The sequence below is a fragment of the Apteryx mantelli genome, chromosome 2 (assembly GCF_036417845.1).
Source record: "Apteryx mantelli isolate bAptMan1 chromosome 2, bAptMan1.hap1, whole genome shotgun sequence".
In the NCBI taxonomy this organism is placed as follows: Eukaryota; Metazoa; Chordata; class Aves; order Apterygiformes; family Apterygidae; genus Apteryx; species Apteryx mantelli.
Genome location: NC_089979.1, coordinates 110,125,041 through 110,145,870, shown reverse-complemented (window position 1 = coordinate 110,145,870; position 20,830 = coordinate 110,125,041). Strand labels below are relative to the sequence as shown.

Below are 20,830 nucleotides of genomic sequence, written 5' to 3'. Positions count from 1 at the left end.
ATTTTAGAAGTGGGAATTAAACAGAAAGATACTTTAGATCCAGTTGTTTCAGGCATGAAAAGCTTATTAAGAGGATTACTAATATTAACTTAAGAAAATCTTTTGATATAGCACTTGACAGTACAGTAACCTTTTCATTACATAAATTTAACTTCTCCTACAATACATCTCATTTGCACTTTCTCTTCTCCTTCAGGGAGGCATTAAGAAGAAAAATCCAACCATCAGCAGCAGTACAGTATCTTAGACACGGTGCCACAAGATCTGAAGCAGTTTATTCTTACCCCTTCTCCTAAATGGAACTTTGAGATACAATCAAAAACTTCAGCATCCAAGGAAAAGCTTCACAATCCAGCTCCGTGACAGCTTTGGTATCTTCCACACTTTCTCTCCTCTCATTTTTGGTAGTTGATTCCCTTCCTGCTCCCAAATCCTGCTAATAGCAAACTTGTCCCTATTCCTAGGCTTTCCTTTAACAACCATTCCCACTTCTGTTTTAGGTACCCTAAAGTTTTCAGGAATGAAAACCAATAACTTTCCTGCATGAAATTTTCAACCACAAATACAATCAGCAAAATTTCAATTCAGTCAGGATCTGAAGCTGACATATTTACTGTTACAAAAATGTCACATCATCAGAAATAACCTCAACTGACAGATAAAACCAAAGCTAAGCCAAACAGAGCCAGGTACTTTTAATAATTGTGCCCTTTCTACAGGGGATTGCTCTTTGTATAACAGTTAAGGAATTCCAAAGTTGTGGAACAACTATGGAATAGGTTCACTCCCCTTGCAGCTGATGAGGAGCTGGGAATGCTCAGCTGGAGCATCTGTGCCAGCAGAGCCTCAGCCACCCAGGAGCACCAGGAAGAAGCAGTGAGTGTTAGTAGTGGGACACTCCCTGCTGCATGGAATGGAGGCCCCCATCGGCAGATGTGCCCTGTCCTCTAGGGAGGTTTGTTGCTTTCTGGGGGCTCACATTTAGGATGTCGTGGAGAGGCTGCCAGGGCTTCTCCGGCCCTCGGACTGTTATCCCTGCTGCTCTTCCAAGTGGGCACCAATGATACTGCCAGGGGAGACCTGGAAAGTTTCAAGTGTGACTACAAGGCTTTGATCAATGTGGCTGAAATTGTAGTGGGTGTCTGCTGCAGACCAGCTGATCAGTAAAAGGAAGTAGATAAGGCCTTCTATGGACAACTGGAAAAAGCCTCACATTCACAGGCCCTGGTTCTCATGGCGAACCACCCTGATATCTGCTGGAGGGTCAACACAGCAGGGCACAAGCAATCCAGGAGGTTTCTGGAGTGCATTGATGACAACTTCCTAACACAGGTGATCAAGGAGCTGAGGAGGGGTGGCATTTTGCTGGACCTCGTCCTTATGAACAAGGAAGAACTGGCTGGAGATGTAAACGTCAGGGGCTGCCTCAGCTGTAGCAACCACAAGATGGTGGAGTTTAGGATCCTGCCAGGAAGAAGCAGGCCAAAGATCCCGGACTTCAGGAGAGCAAATGTCAGGGATCTGCTTAGAAGAATCTCATGGGATATAGCCCTGGAGGGAAGAGGGATCCAAGAGAGCTGGTTGATATTCAAGGATCACCTCCTCCAAGCTCAAGAATGGTCCATCTGAACAAGCAGAAAATCAAGCACAGGCAGCAGGAGGCCTGCATGGATGAACAAGGAGCTCCTGACTCAACTCAAAAATAAAAAGGAAGTGTACAGGAGGTGGAAGCAGGGACAGGTAACCCAGGAAGAATAGAGATGCTATCCAAGCATGCAGGGACAAGGTTAGGAGAGCTAAAGTCCACCTGGAGTTGAAACTGGCAAGCAACAGTTGAATGTCAACAAGAAAAAATTCTACAAGTACATAAGCAGGAAGGCTAGGAAAAATGTGGGCCTGCTGCTAAATGGGACAGGGACTCTGGTGACTAAGGATGCAGAAAAGGCAGAAGTACTGAATGCCTTCTTCACCCCAGCCTTTACTGATAAGACTGGCCTTCAGGAATCCCAGGCCCCTGAGACCAGAGGGGAAGTCTGGAGCAAGGAAGACTTACCTTTGGTGGAGGAGGATCAGGTTAGGGAACACTTCAGCAAACAGGACATACACAAGTCCATGGACCCTGATGGAATGCACCCACGAGTGTAGAGGGAGCTGGCCAACATCATTGTGAAGACACTCTCGGCTATCTTTGAAAGGACATGGCAATCAGAAGAGGTTCCTTAGGACTGGAAGAGAGCAAACGTCACCCTTATTTTCAAGAAGGGCAAGAAGGAGGATCTAGGGAGCTACAGGCTGGTCAGCCTCACCTCGATCCCTGGGAAGGTGATGGAGCATCTAATCCTGAATACCGTTTCCAGACATGTGAAGGTCAAGAAGGTTATCAGGAGTAGTCAGCATGGATTTACAAAGGGGAAATTGTGCTTAACCAATCTGATAGCCTTCTAAGAGGAGATGACTGCCTTGATGGATGAGGGGAGAGTGGTGGATGTTGTTTACCCTGGCTTTTGTAAAGCTTTTGACACTTGTCTCCCGTAACATCCTCACAGACAAGCTGATGAAGTATGGGCTACATAAGCGGACTGTGAGGTGGACTGAAAACTGGCTGAACTGCCAGGCTGAGAGGGTTGCGATCAGTGACGCAAAGTCCAGCTGGAAGCCAGTCACTAGTGGTGTCCCCTGGAGGTCAATATTGGGACCAATACTGTTTAACATCTTCATTAATGATCTGGATGATGGGACTGAATGCGCCCTCAGCAAGTTGGTGGATGACACAACACTGGGATGAATACCTGATACAACACATGGTTGTGCTGCTCTTCAAAGAGACCTCAACAGGCTGGAGAAGTGTCCAGAGAGAAACCTCAGGAAGTTCAACAAAGGCAAGTGCAAAGTCCTGCACCCAGGGAGTAGTAACCCCATGCACCAGTGCAGGCTAGGGGTAGACCAGATGGAGAGAAGCTTTGCAGAGAGGACCTGGGGGGTTCCAGTGTACAAGTTGAACATGGATCAGCAATGCTCGCTTGTGGCAAAGGCAGCCAACAGCATCCTGGGCTGTGTTAGGAAGAGTATTGCCAGCAAGTCGAGGGAGGTGATCCTTCCCCTCTACTCAGCCCTGGTGAGGCCACATCTGAAGCAGGGTGTCCAATTCTAGGCTGCCCAGTACAAGAAAGACATGGACCTGCTGCAGCACATCCAGCACTGGGCCACGAAAATGATTAAGGATTGAAGCATCTGATGTATGAAGGGAGGCTGAGAGAGCTGGGACTGTTTAGTCTGGAGGAGTAGAAGGCTCAGGGGGGACCTTATCAATGTTTATAAATGTCTTTTATGGGAGGGTGTAAAGATGATGGAGCCAGACTCTTCTCAGTAGTGCCCAGGGACAGGACAAGAGGCGGTGGGCACAAGCTGAAACACAGGAAAGTCCATCTGAACATAGGAAACACCTTTTCAACTCTGAGGGTAGTTGAACACTGGAACAGGTTGCCCAGAGAGGTTGTGGAGTCTCCATCCTTGGAGATTATCAAAACCTGACTGAACACGGTCCTGGGCAACCTACTCTAGCTGGCCCTGCTTGAGCAGGGGGGTTGAACCAGACCATCTCCAGAGGTCCTTTCCAATCTCATCTATTCTGTGATTCTGTGAAAAATTCTAATCTTCTAAATAGTTAGAGCTGCTTATTATGGTCTTTTCTGTTTTCCTTCAGGATCCTTTTCTCTGCATCAAGACAAACCTGAGAGTGCTTAACATGCTGTTCAAACTCTGTATAGCTGAAGGTGGTACATCAGCATCACTTCTCTGTCTTCTTCTCAGCACCTCAAACACATGACTTCACTAACATTATGTTTAGTCTCCCTCAACAGAAAATAAAGTGGGCTAATTTTACACTTTCTTTAAAAAGGCAACAGGAAAAAATGTTTGCATTCACTTAAAAGAGGTAGTATCTGAGACTGCTGATAGACTGAACCTTTTAAAATGTGATTTTAAAATGGAAACGTTAATATATCACTTTACTGCAGAGGATTTTTAGGAAGAGTTGGTTTGGATCTTTTCACCTTTTCATATTGATGCTGATGTTTTTATCAATTTAAACACGCTAATATTAAACCACTGAAAGGCATGTAAGTTGCAATAAAATCCATTTTTTGTATTTGCAGCCCATATAAGCAAATGAGCTGCTGTAACTTTTTTTAAGCAGAAAAGATAATAAAGTTAAATGAAAAGTCCCAGAGCTTAGTTTTAAGACTAAATGGTATTTTAGATGAAACAGTTAAAGAAAGCACAGTTTGTACCTCTGAGATAAAGATAATGGCTTAAATCTACTATTATGGTATGAGGATTCTCCTTGAAGTTGTGCAATTTATAAACAGACTTACACTTCTAACTGAAGTGAGCTGCTCTGAGCTGCCTATGAGTCAGACTAGGGACAGTATTACAGAAAGAACATTTGATTAGGATTTGGAAGTTGAAGGATCATTCCCAATGGTACCACTTGCATGCTGGGAGACTGGACAAGGCACTTCTGTACTTCTGTTTTCTCATCTGCAAAATGGAGATAATCTTCCCTCTTAATGCAAGATACATTGATCTCTGAATGAGCAATACTATAAGCAAATCTATCATTCTTCAAGTTCAAACAGTTTCTTGAAATAGCTTGTGTTAGATGAGAGAAAATTAAGACCAGAAAGTAGTTTTGGAGAGAAAATACTGTAAATAAGTTTACTTGAAGGTCTTGTATTGAAGAAAGGAAAGTACTCAGAAAACTGCACAACAGATAAAATAGTGATTAATGTAGTAAAGCAAAATATGCACATCTAAGTGTTCAATAGATCATAAACAATGTAAAGGAAACACATGTCAGTAATGAAGACAGAGCTACAAAACATAAAAAAGCATCACACAGGACCAAGAAGGTATACTGCCAGAAAATTTATGTGTTTATACATACATATGTATGTGCGCATGCATGTTCAAACATACATACTCACAGTCATGCAGAAGGAGAAAGAGGAATACCTATCAGCCTTTAAATTGGAAACAAACTTCAGGAGTCTGATTTTGCTGGTGGCACTCCACTCCCTCACCTACTCAATACTGTTTAATTCACAAATGAATTAGGGCTGTGAGGAGGGAAAATTAGGACTGATTCTAGACTGCAAAACTAAAGGGTACTGCTTATTCTAATATTCACTGCAGTATGCAATTATAAATATATGTAATTAGGTGGCTTAGAAATCACAAAATGAACCCAATACTGCTTTCCGCATGACTTGGTTGCTCAAGCAAAATGTGATACCCCGGTAAGCAATGTAAATCGGAAAACAATGGCACTGAGGATTCAGAATCTATTCTAAGAATTTTTCTTTAAGACTTAAGGGAAAAACAACCATGAACTTAGCAATTTTTTCTAGAAGAGAGAATTACTGTTGTTATCAAACAAGTAATTCAAGAACCAAGAAGACATCATTTCTCCCAGATTTGTCTCTCATTGTTGCCTGTCAACTCTAACTGCACCCTTCCGTGTCCTAGAGACATTTCTAAGGCCTCTGCCCAAACTGGATTCTCCAACAACCAGTAAAATACAAACTAACTTTGCAGCCTTCTCTTCAGTGGGGGGCACTGAACGTCTGTCTCACCTTTCCTCCCACCCAGGTGACTGCATCCAAGGAATCTGTAGGACGTAATTATCTTTCAGAACTCTATTCCTCCGTTCAAAAGTTATTTGTTCAAAAGCTATTTGGGTGAGCAAGAAGGAAAAGGAGGAGGATGGAGGTGCAGAGAGATGGAGAAGAGGATTGCATAAACTTAATTCCTTTGGAACAAAATATCGCCCCATGCTTTCAAGTGAGCTCAAAGCCTCCCTCACATAGAACTTCCACTGAGGTGACTGACAGATAAGAGCAGAAGTTTATCTGCTGGTGCAGCAGATAAAGAATAATTTATTCTCTAGCCAGCTGAGGAACTCGTCTTTCAAATACCTTGGCTCCTCCAAGTTGAACTTCATCCAGACAAACTATGTCACAAGATTATAGAACGAGAGTATACACTGAGTCTAATTAATTTCCTAGCTTAACGTATTGCTACTCAGAAAGAGCAACAAACACAGCATGGTCATAAAAAATCAAAATATTTTAAAGATACTAAAGAAATACTTTCCTTGTTAGTAACTTCAGCTGTAAATCATGGAGAAACAGATTTGTAGTGTCTCTTTGACATATTCCTCTTTGACTAGTGCTCTGGATAAGCCAGACAGAGAGGGTAAAATCAAACCTAGAAACATTTTTTTTCCTGGAACCAGGAAGACATCTTCCATCTAGTTAATACTCTGAGTTAAAAAAAAAAGTTTTGATGATATTTGTTCTGAAGAAAAAAAAAAATCCACACAGCAACATGCAAATTTGTACTTCAGGCCAAGAATGGAAATGCAAATGAAGAAATCCTTCTCTCTTCACTTCAGGTGTTCAGACCCTATACTTTCCTTTCTTCTGTACTGCATGTACTTCCTAGGTGACCACAGAATTAAATGGCAGCTCTCTTCTCTCCTCTAAAGTTTTAATTCTGTGGCTTCAACAGTCTGTTTTCCCACCACTCGATCTGTTTTATGCCAAAGTGTTTTCAATAGATATGCCTAAAATTAGACACTTAAATGCAGATTCAGGTATTTAAAGGGGCTAGAGTTTCAGAAGAGCCAAGTGGTTTCATCCATAAATTAAGGCCAGTAAATGTTGCAAGTGCTCAAAATCTCTGTGTTATCAGGGGACCAGGCAACAAGCTAAGCATCACTGGGACATACCTCCTACTAATGAATTATATTTAGTGCTTCTGAACAAAGGGCAAATTTGAACCAAACCCAATACTTATACAGTTGTGATACAGTTTTGGGTTCTATTTGCTTATTCTTCTGATATCATTTGCTTAAGCTGAATCAGTAACTTCTTGAAACCCCTTATGCTGGAAAATGCAGAAGAGCAAAAATAGAAATGTATCCTTTAGCCAGCCTGCATGAATCAACTGATGGCATCTTACTATGTTTTATGGAACAGACATCACGAACAAGAAACAACTAGCATGTAATGAACACGGTACTTATGTTTATAGAAAACATATCTGTTTTGGTTTTTGCACTTCTGAAAAAAATTAGACTGCATTTAAAGCAGGTACCCCAACTACTTACTACATGTAACAGCATGAAAATACAACTGAACTGAAATTTTAGGTTTAATGCACTGGCATGAATTCTACACAATTACTGCAATTACGTTTAGGCTTGTACTCATCAGGGATTAGAGTGCAATATCCTTTACACAACTTAACACGTGGCCTTACCTAGAAGAGATATCAAAGAATTCAAAAACTCACGAACAGGCTACTCATTCTTGAAACACATCTGTATATGTCAAGTTCCCAGTGCTCTCATTTTAATTATTCATTGTAAAAATCTCTTGTGATATCTTAAAAAAATCCCTCTATAGCAATAGGTGGGATTTGATAATGAAATGAAGCAAGGAAACATTCAAGTCCTTTGTTATTCTAAGTGTAATTCTTTTAAGAGAGGAAACACCTTACTTGCCATAGTCAAAACAAATCTTACCTGTTCCAGTAGCAGTCATTATCATTCCTGTCCTAGATAGCAAGAAAGCCATGTGTGCTCTTGTGATGATAAACTGCAGAAAGGGAAAAGCCAACCCCACCTCCCCCGCAAACTACCATATAAAGAGTTTGTGGCTCACAGTCAGACAGATAAAAGAGCTGTGACATGGAGAAACCCTCCCATCTCTGTCTATACTGATGGGGAGGAAAACTGACAAAAAACAGTATATATTGAGGGTGGAGAGAGGGGAAGCAAATGAAGATGGGTACTATAGGACAACATTTTGAAGTTTCCTATGGACATACATCACCTTTAGAAGATTAAGACATTTCAAAATAGCTTAAGCAAAAACTGGTTAATTATGTGTCTCCCTGGACAGAGGAGAGGACAAAAGCATTCCCAACTCTTGCTGCAAGTCATCTCAGGACTTCAGTCAATTTTCCTATCCTGCTACAGTGAAAATGGGAAAGGAGGAGGTTTACGCACCTCCTTACACCTTGTGTTGCTGTCTTTGTTTTCTTAGAAGGCTCTTGCCCTCATTGTTAAGAGGATGCAGCAAATGCTTCTTCTCAATCCCTTTCACCCAGAGGTAAAGAGGAGAGACTCAGCCCTTCAGAGAGAGTTCGTCCCTTAGGAAGGGGATCTCTAAGAGGAGGAAAGGGCTACAATGCCAAGAGCATACCTGCCACCGATTTATGTCAAAAATTTCCCTGTCCAATACATTTTAACTTTACATCTCTGAGAGACTAAGCAGGTAGGCCCCCAAAACCAAAGTATGAAAGGGGAGGGGGAACGCTGCCTCCTCTGCCTTTCCAGTGAAATGAACAGCTGAAAACTCCATATGGCTCCTTTTAAGTTTAGTCCACTGCTTGCTCTGAAAAGGTTCCCTTTGATTCCAGGTGAACATTTTGCAGAAGGAGTTGGCTCACCAGAAGGCTCACCAAATGTAATGTTGGCAGGATAAGATCCCTCCCCTCCCATCTCACCTTTGGGAGAGGAGAAGGAGAGACGAACATCAAGGCTCAATTATGCCAAGACTTGAAAACATATTTACATGCCGAAGTGGCACTCTTGCTTTGAACATCAGCGACAACAGCTCTGCAGCACTTTGGCTAATTCATTAACAGAAATCAATACAAGCTGCCTTTTAAGAAAGCCAATGTTTGTTCATTGGCACACCGGGCAATTCCTTTCAGCAGAAGCATCAGTATTTACAGGGTGTGCTATAAATGTGGCAAAACCTCAGAAGAGCAAGGCCACAGAAAATGATGTTTTATTTCAGTGCAAACTTAAAACATAAACCTAAGTACATTACCTAAGTACAATCACTAACAAGCAGAGACAAAGATGTGGTGCTTTTTACCTGGAGACCACTCCTTTCTATCTTTTTTTGAAGTATCTGAAGGCACTTGGTGAAGTCTGTGAAGTCCTGATCCATGGTTTCTATGAACTCACATCCCTAGTGAAGAAGCAATAAAACAGAGAGAGAAGTAAAACATGTCATCTTTCAATTTCAAGAACTTTGGTGACATTAACTGCAGTTAACAATTCTTAAAGTCTTTGCATGGAGATGCAGAACTAAGTAAAAGACTATTATCCCTAGGGAACCTAAAGACCCTAAGTCCTAGCTGAACAAATTATTAAGAAACAGATGTTAGATAGGCACAGGACTAGATCTCCTAAACCCCAAAAGTACATTTGTCAGTTTGGATAAGTATGTTCTACGATGCTCCGCTGGACTGACAAATTCTTACATGATGAGTTCTGGGTGATGAGTAACTTCTGGGATCAGGTTCTAGGAAAATGACTGTCTGTCCTCTCTGGTTCTGCAGTTATTACATTTTTGCTATATGCATTGAAACATGATATAAAGATGTCAAGCCTCCTGGAACTAGTAAAGTTGTGTTAGTTAATTTTCAAGTGATATAACAACAACCTTCTTGAAGTGCAGTAATACGAATGAGAGCATGTTAAAGTGGAGAAAACAGTTCAGACTTCTTAATTCAGAGCTAAAGCAATTCCTCAGCCTCTGATAAAGAGCTGAGTAAGCAAAAGTGAAGTACATCTACCACATAAAGTCACCATTCAAAGAGGTTTCAAGGCTAAAAAATATTCATGCAGCATTGTAAATTATAATAAGAACCACACAAGCTGGATTTAGAGGTTCCCTTTCCTTCCACTTCAAGGTACCCTTAAAAGCTTCCTAGCTTTGTCTTTATCGGACATATTTTACATTCCTGCAATATACAGTAACAACTGATACGAAAAAAACATTGAGTACAGACTCTTAGCATGTGTACATATGTGTATAAAATACATTACTTTGTTAAATCAAAAAATCCTCAAACTTTCAAGCTGTCTCTACCTCAGCGATTAGAACAAAGATATAGAAGGTAGAATTTCCCAGATCAGCAATGTAGATAGCGTTTAGTGGATTGCAAGCAACAAGATAATGGGTCTCCAGTTGGAAGACATACATTATCACTGAAATGCTCCCCTGCACAGCCAGAATGCATATAGAAACAAACAAAATTGTCATGCAGAGGATACGGATGAAGAGAAAGAGGTAAGAGAGGAGATAATAGCATCCTTCTTATTGTAATTCTTCCTCCTCAAAATCTTCTGAAAGGAAAACTGTTCACAAGTAAAGTTGTAGCCTTTCTGGTACCTGATACTGCTCTAAATGCCTTTTCAAATAGTAGTAGCAGGCCTGCTTGGGGGAGGCATGATATACCTGCATCAACACATGTCATCAAAGACTTCCCTTACAGAAACACTGCTACTGCCACCATGAAGAGGCTAGGGAAAAGGCAGCTGGAGATCTGAAGTCAGTGCTAAGTGTCAGGCGATTTGAAGAGTTGCCTGGTCTCCACTCTTCTTTTCACCAGCCATGGCTGAAACACAGAATTTGGAAGGGGAGAAGGGGCACAAGCCATTCAGATTCTGTAAGGAACACACGTTCTGTAAGCCCAGCCTGAGACAGCAAGGGAGCCCAAGAAAGGTGTAGGGATGGAGAGGCCTGAAAACTACCGAAGGAAATTTGTTAATCAAGGCCCACTCTCAATGGAAAGACATCTCATTCACTAAGAATGGGGTGCTCTCAGGCAGCCTCATAATTGACATTAATAGTGGCAAAAGAGACCAAGCTTCGAGAAACTACAGATAAGCAGAACCTCCCTGGACTTTCACAATCAGCCTTTGAACAGCAAGGGAACACGACAGACGAAAACTAAATCAATGACAAGGACAGCTACTGCTGAGCATGGGAGAAGAGACAGAACCCTGAGTTACTAGCTCTTAAATTAACAGTAAAGAAGGGTGGTCTTTTATCTTGTGCCAGGACCATTCCTTGGCTCCACGGTGCTGGCAAAGTAAGTGGTTTATAGCTACCAATTTATAAGTAATAGATTTAAACTCCCCTCGGTACTTCTGAAATATTCCTTACTGCAATCACTAACAAGTCTGATCTTCTCCTTGGATAGTCAGCTTTTGGCAACCGCAGGTAGACGGCAATTCTGCATTCCACCCAGGGAAGACTGAATTTATTCAACTATCTGGTTTTTTTTTAAGTGAGGATCTACAACAGCTTTTATTTCATGCTTTCTACTGTTAACAACATTTTGCTTGAGGTTAGCCCTTGCCTAGTTTCTCAGGATGTTCTTGGATGAGAAAGAAGTATCTCAGAGCAACTGTGAGGCACTACTGAGGAGAGATAGCTTCAACATGGCGGCTGGAGGGCATGGTAAGTGATCTACCACAGCTCCTGAAGACAGCTGTGATGCACCTCACCCTAAAATCCTCATCCTACAGACACACTATGTTCAAGCCTGCCTTTAACAGGCAGAGTCTTTCGTGCATATTTACAATGAAAGGCCTCAAAGACAGACCACAGAAATCTGATATTCTAAACTTATAAATGGGATGACAGATGCACTATTACAAAGGCAGGTTATTGTACCTGTGATATTGATACCACAATGATTCTGTGAGAGCAGCAGCAAAAAATGACACCTAACTTAACAGTGGTAGCCTGAAACCATTCACTTGCTGTCTGCAGCTTTGACACTTTATGCAAGTCCCACTGTAGATCACACTGAAAAATGTTGACAGATTATCACTGTTAAAGCCACCAAATCCTTCAAATTAAACTGTGATACCTCATTCCCTTTCCGCAATAAACAGTTCATCAGTTCTGGAATTGATAGCCATTATTGGCTCTGTTCCTGTTGCCACGATGCTAAAGAAACTGGCCTGGACAGAACGTATGGGGGAAGAGGACAGGCAGCAGTACTCGGACCTTCCTGCATCTGCTTCATGACTTTGCTGGAATGCCTGTGCAGTTCATGTTCAGTGATGGTAAGAAGTTTTTAGATAAATTTGTTGCTCCTGACATATCAAATCTAGTATTTTAAACCACTGTTTCTCACAGTATTGGGCAGCAATTCAACTGCAGTTCTTCTCAACCTTTGCCATATTATTCACAAATGACAGAAAAATCTTCAAGACACAGAGCTTACCAATGCAACCAGGATTTAATCAAAGGACACTATAATAATTGCAAGACAGGCAATAATGTTTGCAGTTTTATAGATATCTGCTCAACTTAATAGCATTAACCTTTGGTAAGAAAGTTAAAAAGCCAAGCAAATTTAACATTAAGAAAGGTTAGAAAAATCAATACCACACAGCAGGAAAGAAAACAACAGATTGCATCTGATGACGATATAGCTTTGCTGAATGATAGGATGAGGCACCACAGAATCAGGCTTTGGCTATTCTGTCTCATTATAGCAGTTATAGTAGCCTCATTGCTAAAGAAGGAGTGTGCCAGACACACATAATAGGATTATTGAACCCTATATTTCAGGCAGACACTGAAATCAGACAGGCACTGAAATGTCAGTCTGAACATCTCAATGCTTCTCCCATTTTTAGAAGTATTATGCATCACAGCATGTTGTGTGTTTGAAGAAAGCAGTGTGTAGATGTCCACTCCTCCATGTCCTTATTAATCTCTTATCAAAAGAAAGTCATGTTTGTTCTTTCTCTAATCATTATGAACATGAGGATATAATTACAGTAGAATATATCCTAATTTGCACTCTATCTCCAAGACCCTACTATGGCAAGTCATTTGAGTCTCTCTTTTGAAGCATGTGTCCCACTGTGCTCACTGAATACACCAGTGACATCCAGTTCAGCCTGTGTTTAACAATTCCTGCTGGACTGAGACTCAACTCTGAGGGAGCAATCTCAACACAGATGCACTTGTGTATAGTGTTAATGGCAGACACAGGAAAAACACCTAGCCAGAAGTTAAAAGCGAAGAGAGACAGTTTATAGAGCCTCTCAAAATCACAGCACAGATAAACAGCAAAGTTTAAAGAAGCTGTATAAGGTAAGTTGTATTTCTAAACACTCTCCTTACCCTCAACCCCACCTGCCCTCTAACCAGCCAGAACAGTAATGCACCCAGTCAATCCTAATACTTTACAGACCTACTAAGTAACAGCTATAGAGTCACAGAATAATCTCCACTGGAAGGGACCTTTTAAAATCATCTGGTCCGACCTCCTGCTCAAAGTAGGTCCAGATTAGGTCAGGCTCCTCAGGGCTCTGCCCAGCCCAGTTTGAGTATCTCTCAGGCTGGAGATTTCTCAACTTCTCTGGGCTACCTGCTACAGTGCTTGACCACCCTCATGTTTGTCTCCCAGTATCAAATTAGGATTTCCTGTGATGCAAATTGTGATCATTGCCTCTTTTCCCATCCCTGGGTACCTTTAGGAAGAGTCTGGTGCTGTTTTCTCTATACCCTCCCACTAGCTAGTTGAAGACAGCAATCTCACAGAATCACAGAATGGTTGAGGTTGGAAGGGACCTCTGGAGATCATCTAGTCCAACCCCCCTGCTCAAGCAGGGTCACCTAGAGAATATTGCACAGGATTGCATCCAGGCGGGTTTTGAATATCTCCAGAGAAGGAGACTCCACAGCCTCTCTGGGCAACCTCTTCCAGTGCTCTGTCACCCTCACAGTAATGAAGTTTTTCCTCCTATTCAGATGGAATTATCTGTGTTTCAATTTGTGCCCGTTGCTTCACGTCCTGTTGCTGGGCACCACTGAAAAGAGTCTGGTCCCATCCTCTTGACACCCTCCCTTCAGGTACTTGTACACGTTGATAAGATCCCCTCTCAGCCTTCTCTTCTCCAGGCTAAACAGGCCCAGCTCTCTCAGTCTTTCCTCATAAGAGAGATGCTCCAGTCCCCTAATCATCTTTGTAGTCCTACCCTGGACTTGCTCCAGTAGTGCCACATCCCTCTTGTACTGGGGAGCCCAGAACTGGACGCAGTACTCTAGATGTGGCCTCCCCAGGGCTGAGTAGAGGGGGAGGATCACCTCCCTCGACCTGCTGGCAACACTCTTCCTGATGCACCCCAGGATACCATTGGCCTTCTTGGCCACAAGGCCACATTGCTGGCTCACAGTCAACCTGGTGTCCACCAGCACTCCCAGGTCCTTCTCCCACAGAGCTGCTTTCCAGTAGGTCAACCCCCAACCTGTACTGGTGCATGGGGTTATTCCTCCCCAGGGGCAGGACCCTGCACTTCCCCTTGCTGACCTTCACGAGGTTCCTCTCCGCCCACCTCTCCAGCCTGTCCAGGTCTCTCTGGTGTATCAGCCACTCCTCCCAGTTTTGTATCGTCAGCAAACTTGCTGAGGGTGCACTCTGTCCCTTCATCCAGGTCATTGATGAAGAAGTTGAACAAGACTGGACCCAGTACTGACCCCTGGGGGACACCACTAGCTACAGGCCTCCAACTAGACTCTGTGCCGCTGATCACAACTCTCTGAGCTCTGCCATTCAGCCAGTTCTCAATGCACCTCACTGTCCACTCATCTAACCCACACTTCCTGAGCTTGTCTATGAGGATGTTATGGGAGACAGTGTCAAAAGCCTTGCTGAAGTCAAGGGAGACAACATCCACTGCTCTCCCCTCATCTACCCAGCCAGTCATTCCATCAGAGAAGGCTATCAGATTGGTTAAGCATGATTTCCCCTTGGTGAAGCCATGCTGACTACTCCTGATCACCTTCTTGTCCTCCACATGCTTGGAGATGGCCTCCAGGATGAGCTGCTCCATCACCTTTCCAGGGATGGAGGTGAGGCTGACTGGCCTGTAGTTCCCTGGGTCCTCTTTCTTGCCCTTTTTGAAGACTGGGGTGACATTGGCTTTCTTCCAGTCCTCAGGCACCTCTCCTGTTCTCCATGTCCTTTCAAAGATGATGGAGAGTGGCTTGGCAATAACATCTGCCAGCTCCCTCAGCACTTGTGGGTGCATTCCATCTCCTGTTCACCTTCTCGTCTGGAAGCTGAGCAAAACAATTTCTATCAGCCTTTTCTCATACATCATGTACTCTCCTAACATATTTCCCTTATTTGCACTGCATAGGTAGGCAATATGCAATATTTTCAGCTCAGAAAGCCTGAAGAGGTCAATTAACAGCAAAGAGCTTCTCTCTTCTTTTCAATGCCAATTTCTGGCCCCAGGGAATTTCAGTCATTTTGCCTCTCTGGAGTCTTCCTCCACCTTTGCCCATTTGGATAATAACCCAAAGCCTCCATATTATTCAGATATTAGCTCCAGTCAGTTGAACATTTTCATACCCAAATATGCACATTCTGAACTGCACTCAATGCAGCTGATACTGAAAAACCACTGCAGGAAAAACACACAGATCCAAACAAAGTGCTGCTCTAGATGAGGCATAGATGAACAGAAAGTAAGAATAGGGAATGGGTCTGACTTTGGGTCTTAGGCCAGGCCTAGCCAAGAAGGTAGATATGTGGATGCAAAATCAGACAGGTTTAACAGATATTAGTCATTATGCTCTGTCACTTCATCAGTATTAGGGAGATGGCACTGTGGCACCAAGACATTCAATCAGTATCAGAAAGAAAAAAACTAGTCTTGGAAACCTTCCCTCTGGGGACAACAGTTACCCACTGAAAATGGTATCTATTTTTGTCCAAGTGTTACATGAATGATCCAAAATAACTCTTCTAGAATGGAAGTCTAGCATGGGGAGCATGCGAGCAGACTAAAATGACTCATGAAATTTTTGAAAATATTCTAAAGGATAGGATTGGAGAAAGGGAAGAAGAGAGAGAGAAAGAGAGAGAGAATGAGAACATTTATCTGAGCAGTTGATAGGCCTAAAAAATGCATACATTCCAACAGACCCTAAGTTAGTGGAGACTGATTTAGTAAGGTGGGACCAAAACTATGGTGCAGACTGAACCATGGAGCTGGTGAATCTGTATGAATTACAAACTAGCAGGAAATTCATCAACCAAACCCTTTTGCATTTTGGGAGTTTCAAATAGTGTTGAACAACAACTACCGAATAGCTTCCTTTTGAATCAGTTTAATTATAAGAATTGCCTTTTGAATTTTATATTAGAGAACAAAACAAATGAGTGTAATTGGTGAAAATGAAAAAATTATTTTGGATACTTAAATGGCCAAAAATATATAATTAAGTGAAATACATTTTCCTTCCATTTTTTTGATTCAAACTTTGGCTAAATGTTTGGCATCAATGCAAAGTTAATACTGTACAGATTGCTTGGCCCTTAGCTCTGGGGCGGCTGATGATTTGACTTGTCCAATTGCACATTAAGTGACGCTGCCACTCAAATTAACTAAAGCAATTTATTAATCAGGATGAAGCATATGCACTGGAAGCCAAATAACTGAAGACCATACTCAAGTGAAAGACCCATTATTAAAAAATGAACACAGGATGTCAGCTTTTGACCATCACTTCTTTCTAACAATATATAACATCACTTGATTTATTAAACAAGTATTGTCTGGTGACATGAAACAAAATCAGTAAATATATGTAAATATATGCACACCTCCACAAACCAGAAGTTACACAAACTTGTCAAATTTGACAAGCATTAAAAAAAGAGCTCTGAAGTTGAAACTTTGACTGCAACAGCTGCAGCCTCTCTCCTCCCTTCCCCCATTTCTATTTTGATATGGTGTTTTTTGAAGTAAATAAAATGTTTCCTCTCTTTGTTTTTAATGAGGCAGCATGTGGTTTCTGATGGATAGCTTTTTTTATACCACATATTTGACATTGAGAGAGCAGCAATGAAAGCTTTTCTGCATTAATTAGGTTGCCACCTTTCCAAAAAAAAAGTCTGTTGTTCATGAAACAGTGAGAATTACTATAAATGAACAAAATATGAGTCTCTGTGTCCACACAGACCAATATCAAAGAAAGCCAAGATACCTTCTTTGCCACCTATAACAAACTGAAAAGCAGATGACCAAAGACAATAACCAACATCAATCAAAAAAACCCAACAACCACCAAACCAAACAAAAAGTTCCCCAAAAACTCAAAAAAACCCTTTCAAAAGAAAAAGACCAAATAGCACAACTGACATTACATTTGCTGGCTAAATTCTCAGTGACTGTCTGTATTGGAGAAAATTCTTTGGATTTATTAATAAATATTCCTTGGTGAATGAAAATGAACACATTAGATATTCACCCACAGGTCAGAAAGCATAATAAAATACACCTCATTACAACACCTTTATAAGACAACCGCCAAAATCTGTTAAAACTTTTAAATAACCAAGAGGAAAGGTAAGAATGTTGTGTGGGAAAACTAAGGTAGAAGGGCCTGTCAGGAATTACATGTCTCATACACACAACCCAAATCTCTAATTTCTGGCATTAAAGAGTAAATCTAGATTTGTACATCCCTGAGCAACCCAGACATGTTATTTCTCCAATCTGATGATTAAAACTGAGCACAGCACAGCAGTGACAGCCACCTGCTGTTTTTGGATCTTCTCTGAAATTTCCCTTATGTGTCCTTCCTTGTCTGAAAAACAAAGGTTCAGAGAGAGTAGTTTTAATTGACGGTCAGACTCACTCTATAATCACTACTGTGAAAATCTTTTGTCTGTCAAGCTCATTAGGCCCTTTTGGATCCTAACCTAATAATAGGACTGATTATGCTACCTTGCTTTTCTTGGAAAGTTATGTGTAAACAGAAATTACTGTTATATATATGTTTGCATTTATGTATGAAGAGATGACATAACTCACGTAAGGGAAATGAGAGCATTGGAATAGAAGCAGTCTCTGACAGAAGGGAAGCACATGCTACTAATCAGGGACAACATAAGCCACTACCCAGGGATGTCAATGAGAGTCTTTTTTGTTGACTTGACGGCACTTTGCCCCGAGACGGAAAGAATAGTAATGTCTCTAAAACACTGTAATTACATTTAGACAAATAGAAGTGTGCATGTGTAAACTAACAATCAGTTAGAACTAATAGTTATCTTTGGCAGTCAGCACCAATGTCATAACACAAATAGGAGCCAAGCACTTTACCAAAATAAAGCCAGAAAAAAAAAAAAAAGCTAACCCAGCCACAAATCCCATGTTCCGCACAGCTGAAGAAATGGGACATGAATTATTCCTCAAAATTCAACAATTTGGGTTATCTTTTATGAGGAGGGAGAGAGAGAGAGCGCCTGTCTGAATTTCAAACCCCACAACAGCCTATGCACAGTAATCTCCCCAGAACTTTTTTTTTTAATTAAAAGGGCTCCAGGTTAACAGCTTTTGCTTTTATCACGTGGGAAGACAAATGCTCTAAAGAACTAAAGTTAATAGGCAGACACTGTATTTGAACTGACTTCACTTTCCAGACTGATTACCAATTCTCAAGATTCATCTCAAGGTACAAAAAGCAAGGAACACAACAGCAAGGCTTATACCAGGGTGTTTTCAAGGGTTTGGGCTGCCAAATTTTAGTTATCCTAAATGCTGTCTCTATATGATCTCTTGTCAACAGCCCAAGAATCCAATAGCACTCTCACTATGAAAATGCAAAGAAAATAGCAAAGGGGATGTTGAACTGGAAGGCATAAAACTCTTTGCAAGACAATTCTAATCATTAGGCATATTAAAATATACATGGTCAGTACAGCTTAGCTCTCTTTCATACTCAGACAGCATTTACATGGGAGAATTCTTGTTCCTTAGCTAGTATCTGACAGTTTCAGATGTAAGTAATTGCTCTGAAAAGAATGTGGTTTTTGAGAGTAGAGCTGCAACTCAGAAATTGATCACTGGACTGAATTAATTGAGACTAAGCCTGAAATGTGTACCATGTTCACAAAAATGGTATTTTGGGGGGGAAAATCTGTCTACATGTACTAAAAGAGTATAAAGGGATTCAAAGAATTTAATTACCTAAAGACACCAAATTGAATGGAGAAATATCCTCCTATATACGGATAAAACCTCCAAAATTTGTGCTATCGATACAATTCATTAGCTCATTCTTCCTTTTTGTACCGTGGTATTAATGAAAATAGCAAGAGATTAGTCCCAAGACTGGTCTTTCAGGAAAGGCATTGATTATTTCCCACTGCTTGTTAGTCTTCCTTTCTGAACAGCCTCTTGCCTTAAATCTCTGCATTAACTTCTAACTTGTATAGGTGTATGCCTAGATAATACTCATTTTCTCCCTTGTTATTGCTCTGACAACTTTCTAAGACCTCTCAGCCTCAGCATAAAAGCTGCACGTTAGAAGGAACAGCAGAAACTTTCTGTAGTGGGAGATTATTCTAGTGTTCAGAGCGGGAGATTAGTGATTGTTTAGAATATGCCATCATTTCAGGATCATTTCATATAGGTCTAAAGGAGAATGACTATACATATCATTGGTCCTATTCAGTAAGTCAGTTTTTATGTTCAACTTAAACAAAGTACCCAGCCCCTTTGCCTCCTCCTTTAGTTTTGCAGCCTTCTTTCCAGTTGTATTTCTTCTTCCTTCATGAAGGAGCAGCTACTTTAAATCTATGGTTGTCTCCTTTGCCTTATCTAGGCAGATCACGTGGGACATTTCCAGTACGTGCTGGTGACTGAGAAAGGTGCTGGGTTTACATTGCTGAAAACTTGGCATCTTCCAGCACTGTTGCATCAGAAAGTCTACATCCTGTTTATCTGCTTCTAGGACACCAGGAACAGTAATTCAGAGTGAAGTTAATACTCTGATGTTAAACATTCCATGTATATTCCACGCTGACTATAGGCAAAAAGCAAACACAGATAAAAGATGTTACTTTTTGGAAATAATATGACGAAAGTACCCAGCCTGTGCTTAAACAGATGCTAACATCTGAGGTACCAATGATGTAAAGGATGTCAGTGTCAAGGGGCACATTGCTATTTATTTAGCCAGAGTGTTTTGTACTGACCTGAACTTTGATGAGTCCAAGAATTATAAAGACTGAACAGATTTTTTCAGATGCCTAATCTTTGTTAAACCAGTGTGAACAGGTTTTCCAAATTCAAACAAAAATTAAGTTAAATTGCTCTATATTTCAACAAGTGACACTGCAAAGATAGCAACAAAAAATAAAAATTAAAAAAACACAAAAAACAAGCCTAGCTTTACAATCCTCTTCCACCAAAGATCACCAAACCATTTGGGAGCTCTGAACACAAGCAACTGACATGCTGACATTTGGATAGACACAAGGGAAAGCTCAGGAAAATTAAACCACTGCCCAGCAGAGCAGTTCTGACTTCACTACTAGTGAGTGTTCCACTGAATATGAATACGTTTCCAAGTGAAATTCTGGATATTCGCTGTATTTCCACATAAGTGAGGTAGATTCTTGAATAATCAAAGTCCACACATCATATTCACATAGTTGCTGTATTTTCGATCAGTGGAGGGGTTCAACTACTCTTAATTTAATTTAATTTAATTTAAATGTGAAGTTGTTGAATAAGCATTAAGTCTTTAGTTCTGAAAGTGCTTGATTAGTTGGTATGCTGGAAATCATCTGGGTTTATCTTCTGGATATACTTTAAGGCCTGCTTTTTCAATAGGTAGAGTTTGCAGATTTAGTTGCAGGGAACACGTCTTGCAATTGGCCTGGGTCCTTCTCTCTACCTTTCCCCTGTACCTGCCATGTAAATAACTTCTCAGGGAACAGTTCAACTAGATACCTGAATAATCAGTTTACTGTATTGAAAATACTTGCATTTCATATGTGAAGTGACAAACATTAAATTAAACAAATTAAATAATGTGTAGCCAACTAACTGCAATGGCTTTTCAAGCAACACAGATCTTTGCAATAAGATATTTTGCTTTAGCATTCCCTAGGTCTCTCCCAGTAGAATATT

The 20,830-nt window shown here is 41.1% G+C and overlaps 1 protein-coding gene across 7 annotated transcripts in view; it reads right to left on the bottom strand.

Annotated features, from left to right (window-relative positions):
- The window catches only part of TPK1 (thiamin pyrophosphokinase 1), a 318,753-nt gene that overhangs the window by 118,800 nt on the left and 179,123 nt on the right, over nt 1–20,830 (bottom strand). For all 7 annotated transcript variants that reach the window (XM_067291203.1, XM_067291208.1, XM_067291206.1 and 4 more), the window contains one exon: nt 8,952–9,047. In XM_067291203.1, the coding sequence (XP_067147304.1) occupies nt 8,952–9,047 (96 nt within the window). The remainder of the gene's footprint in view (nt 1–8,951; nt 9,048–20,830) is intronic.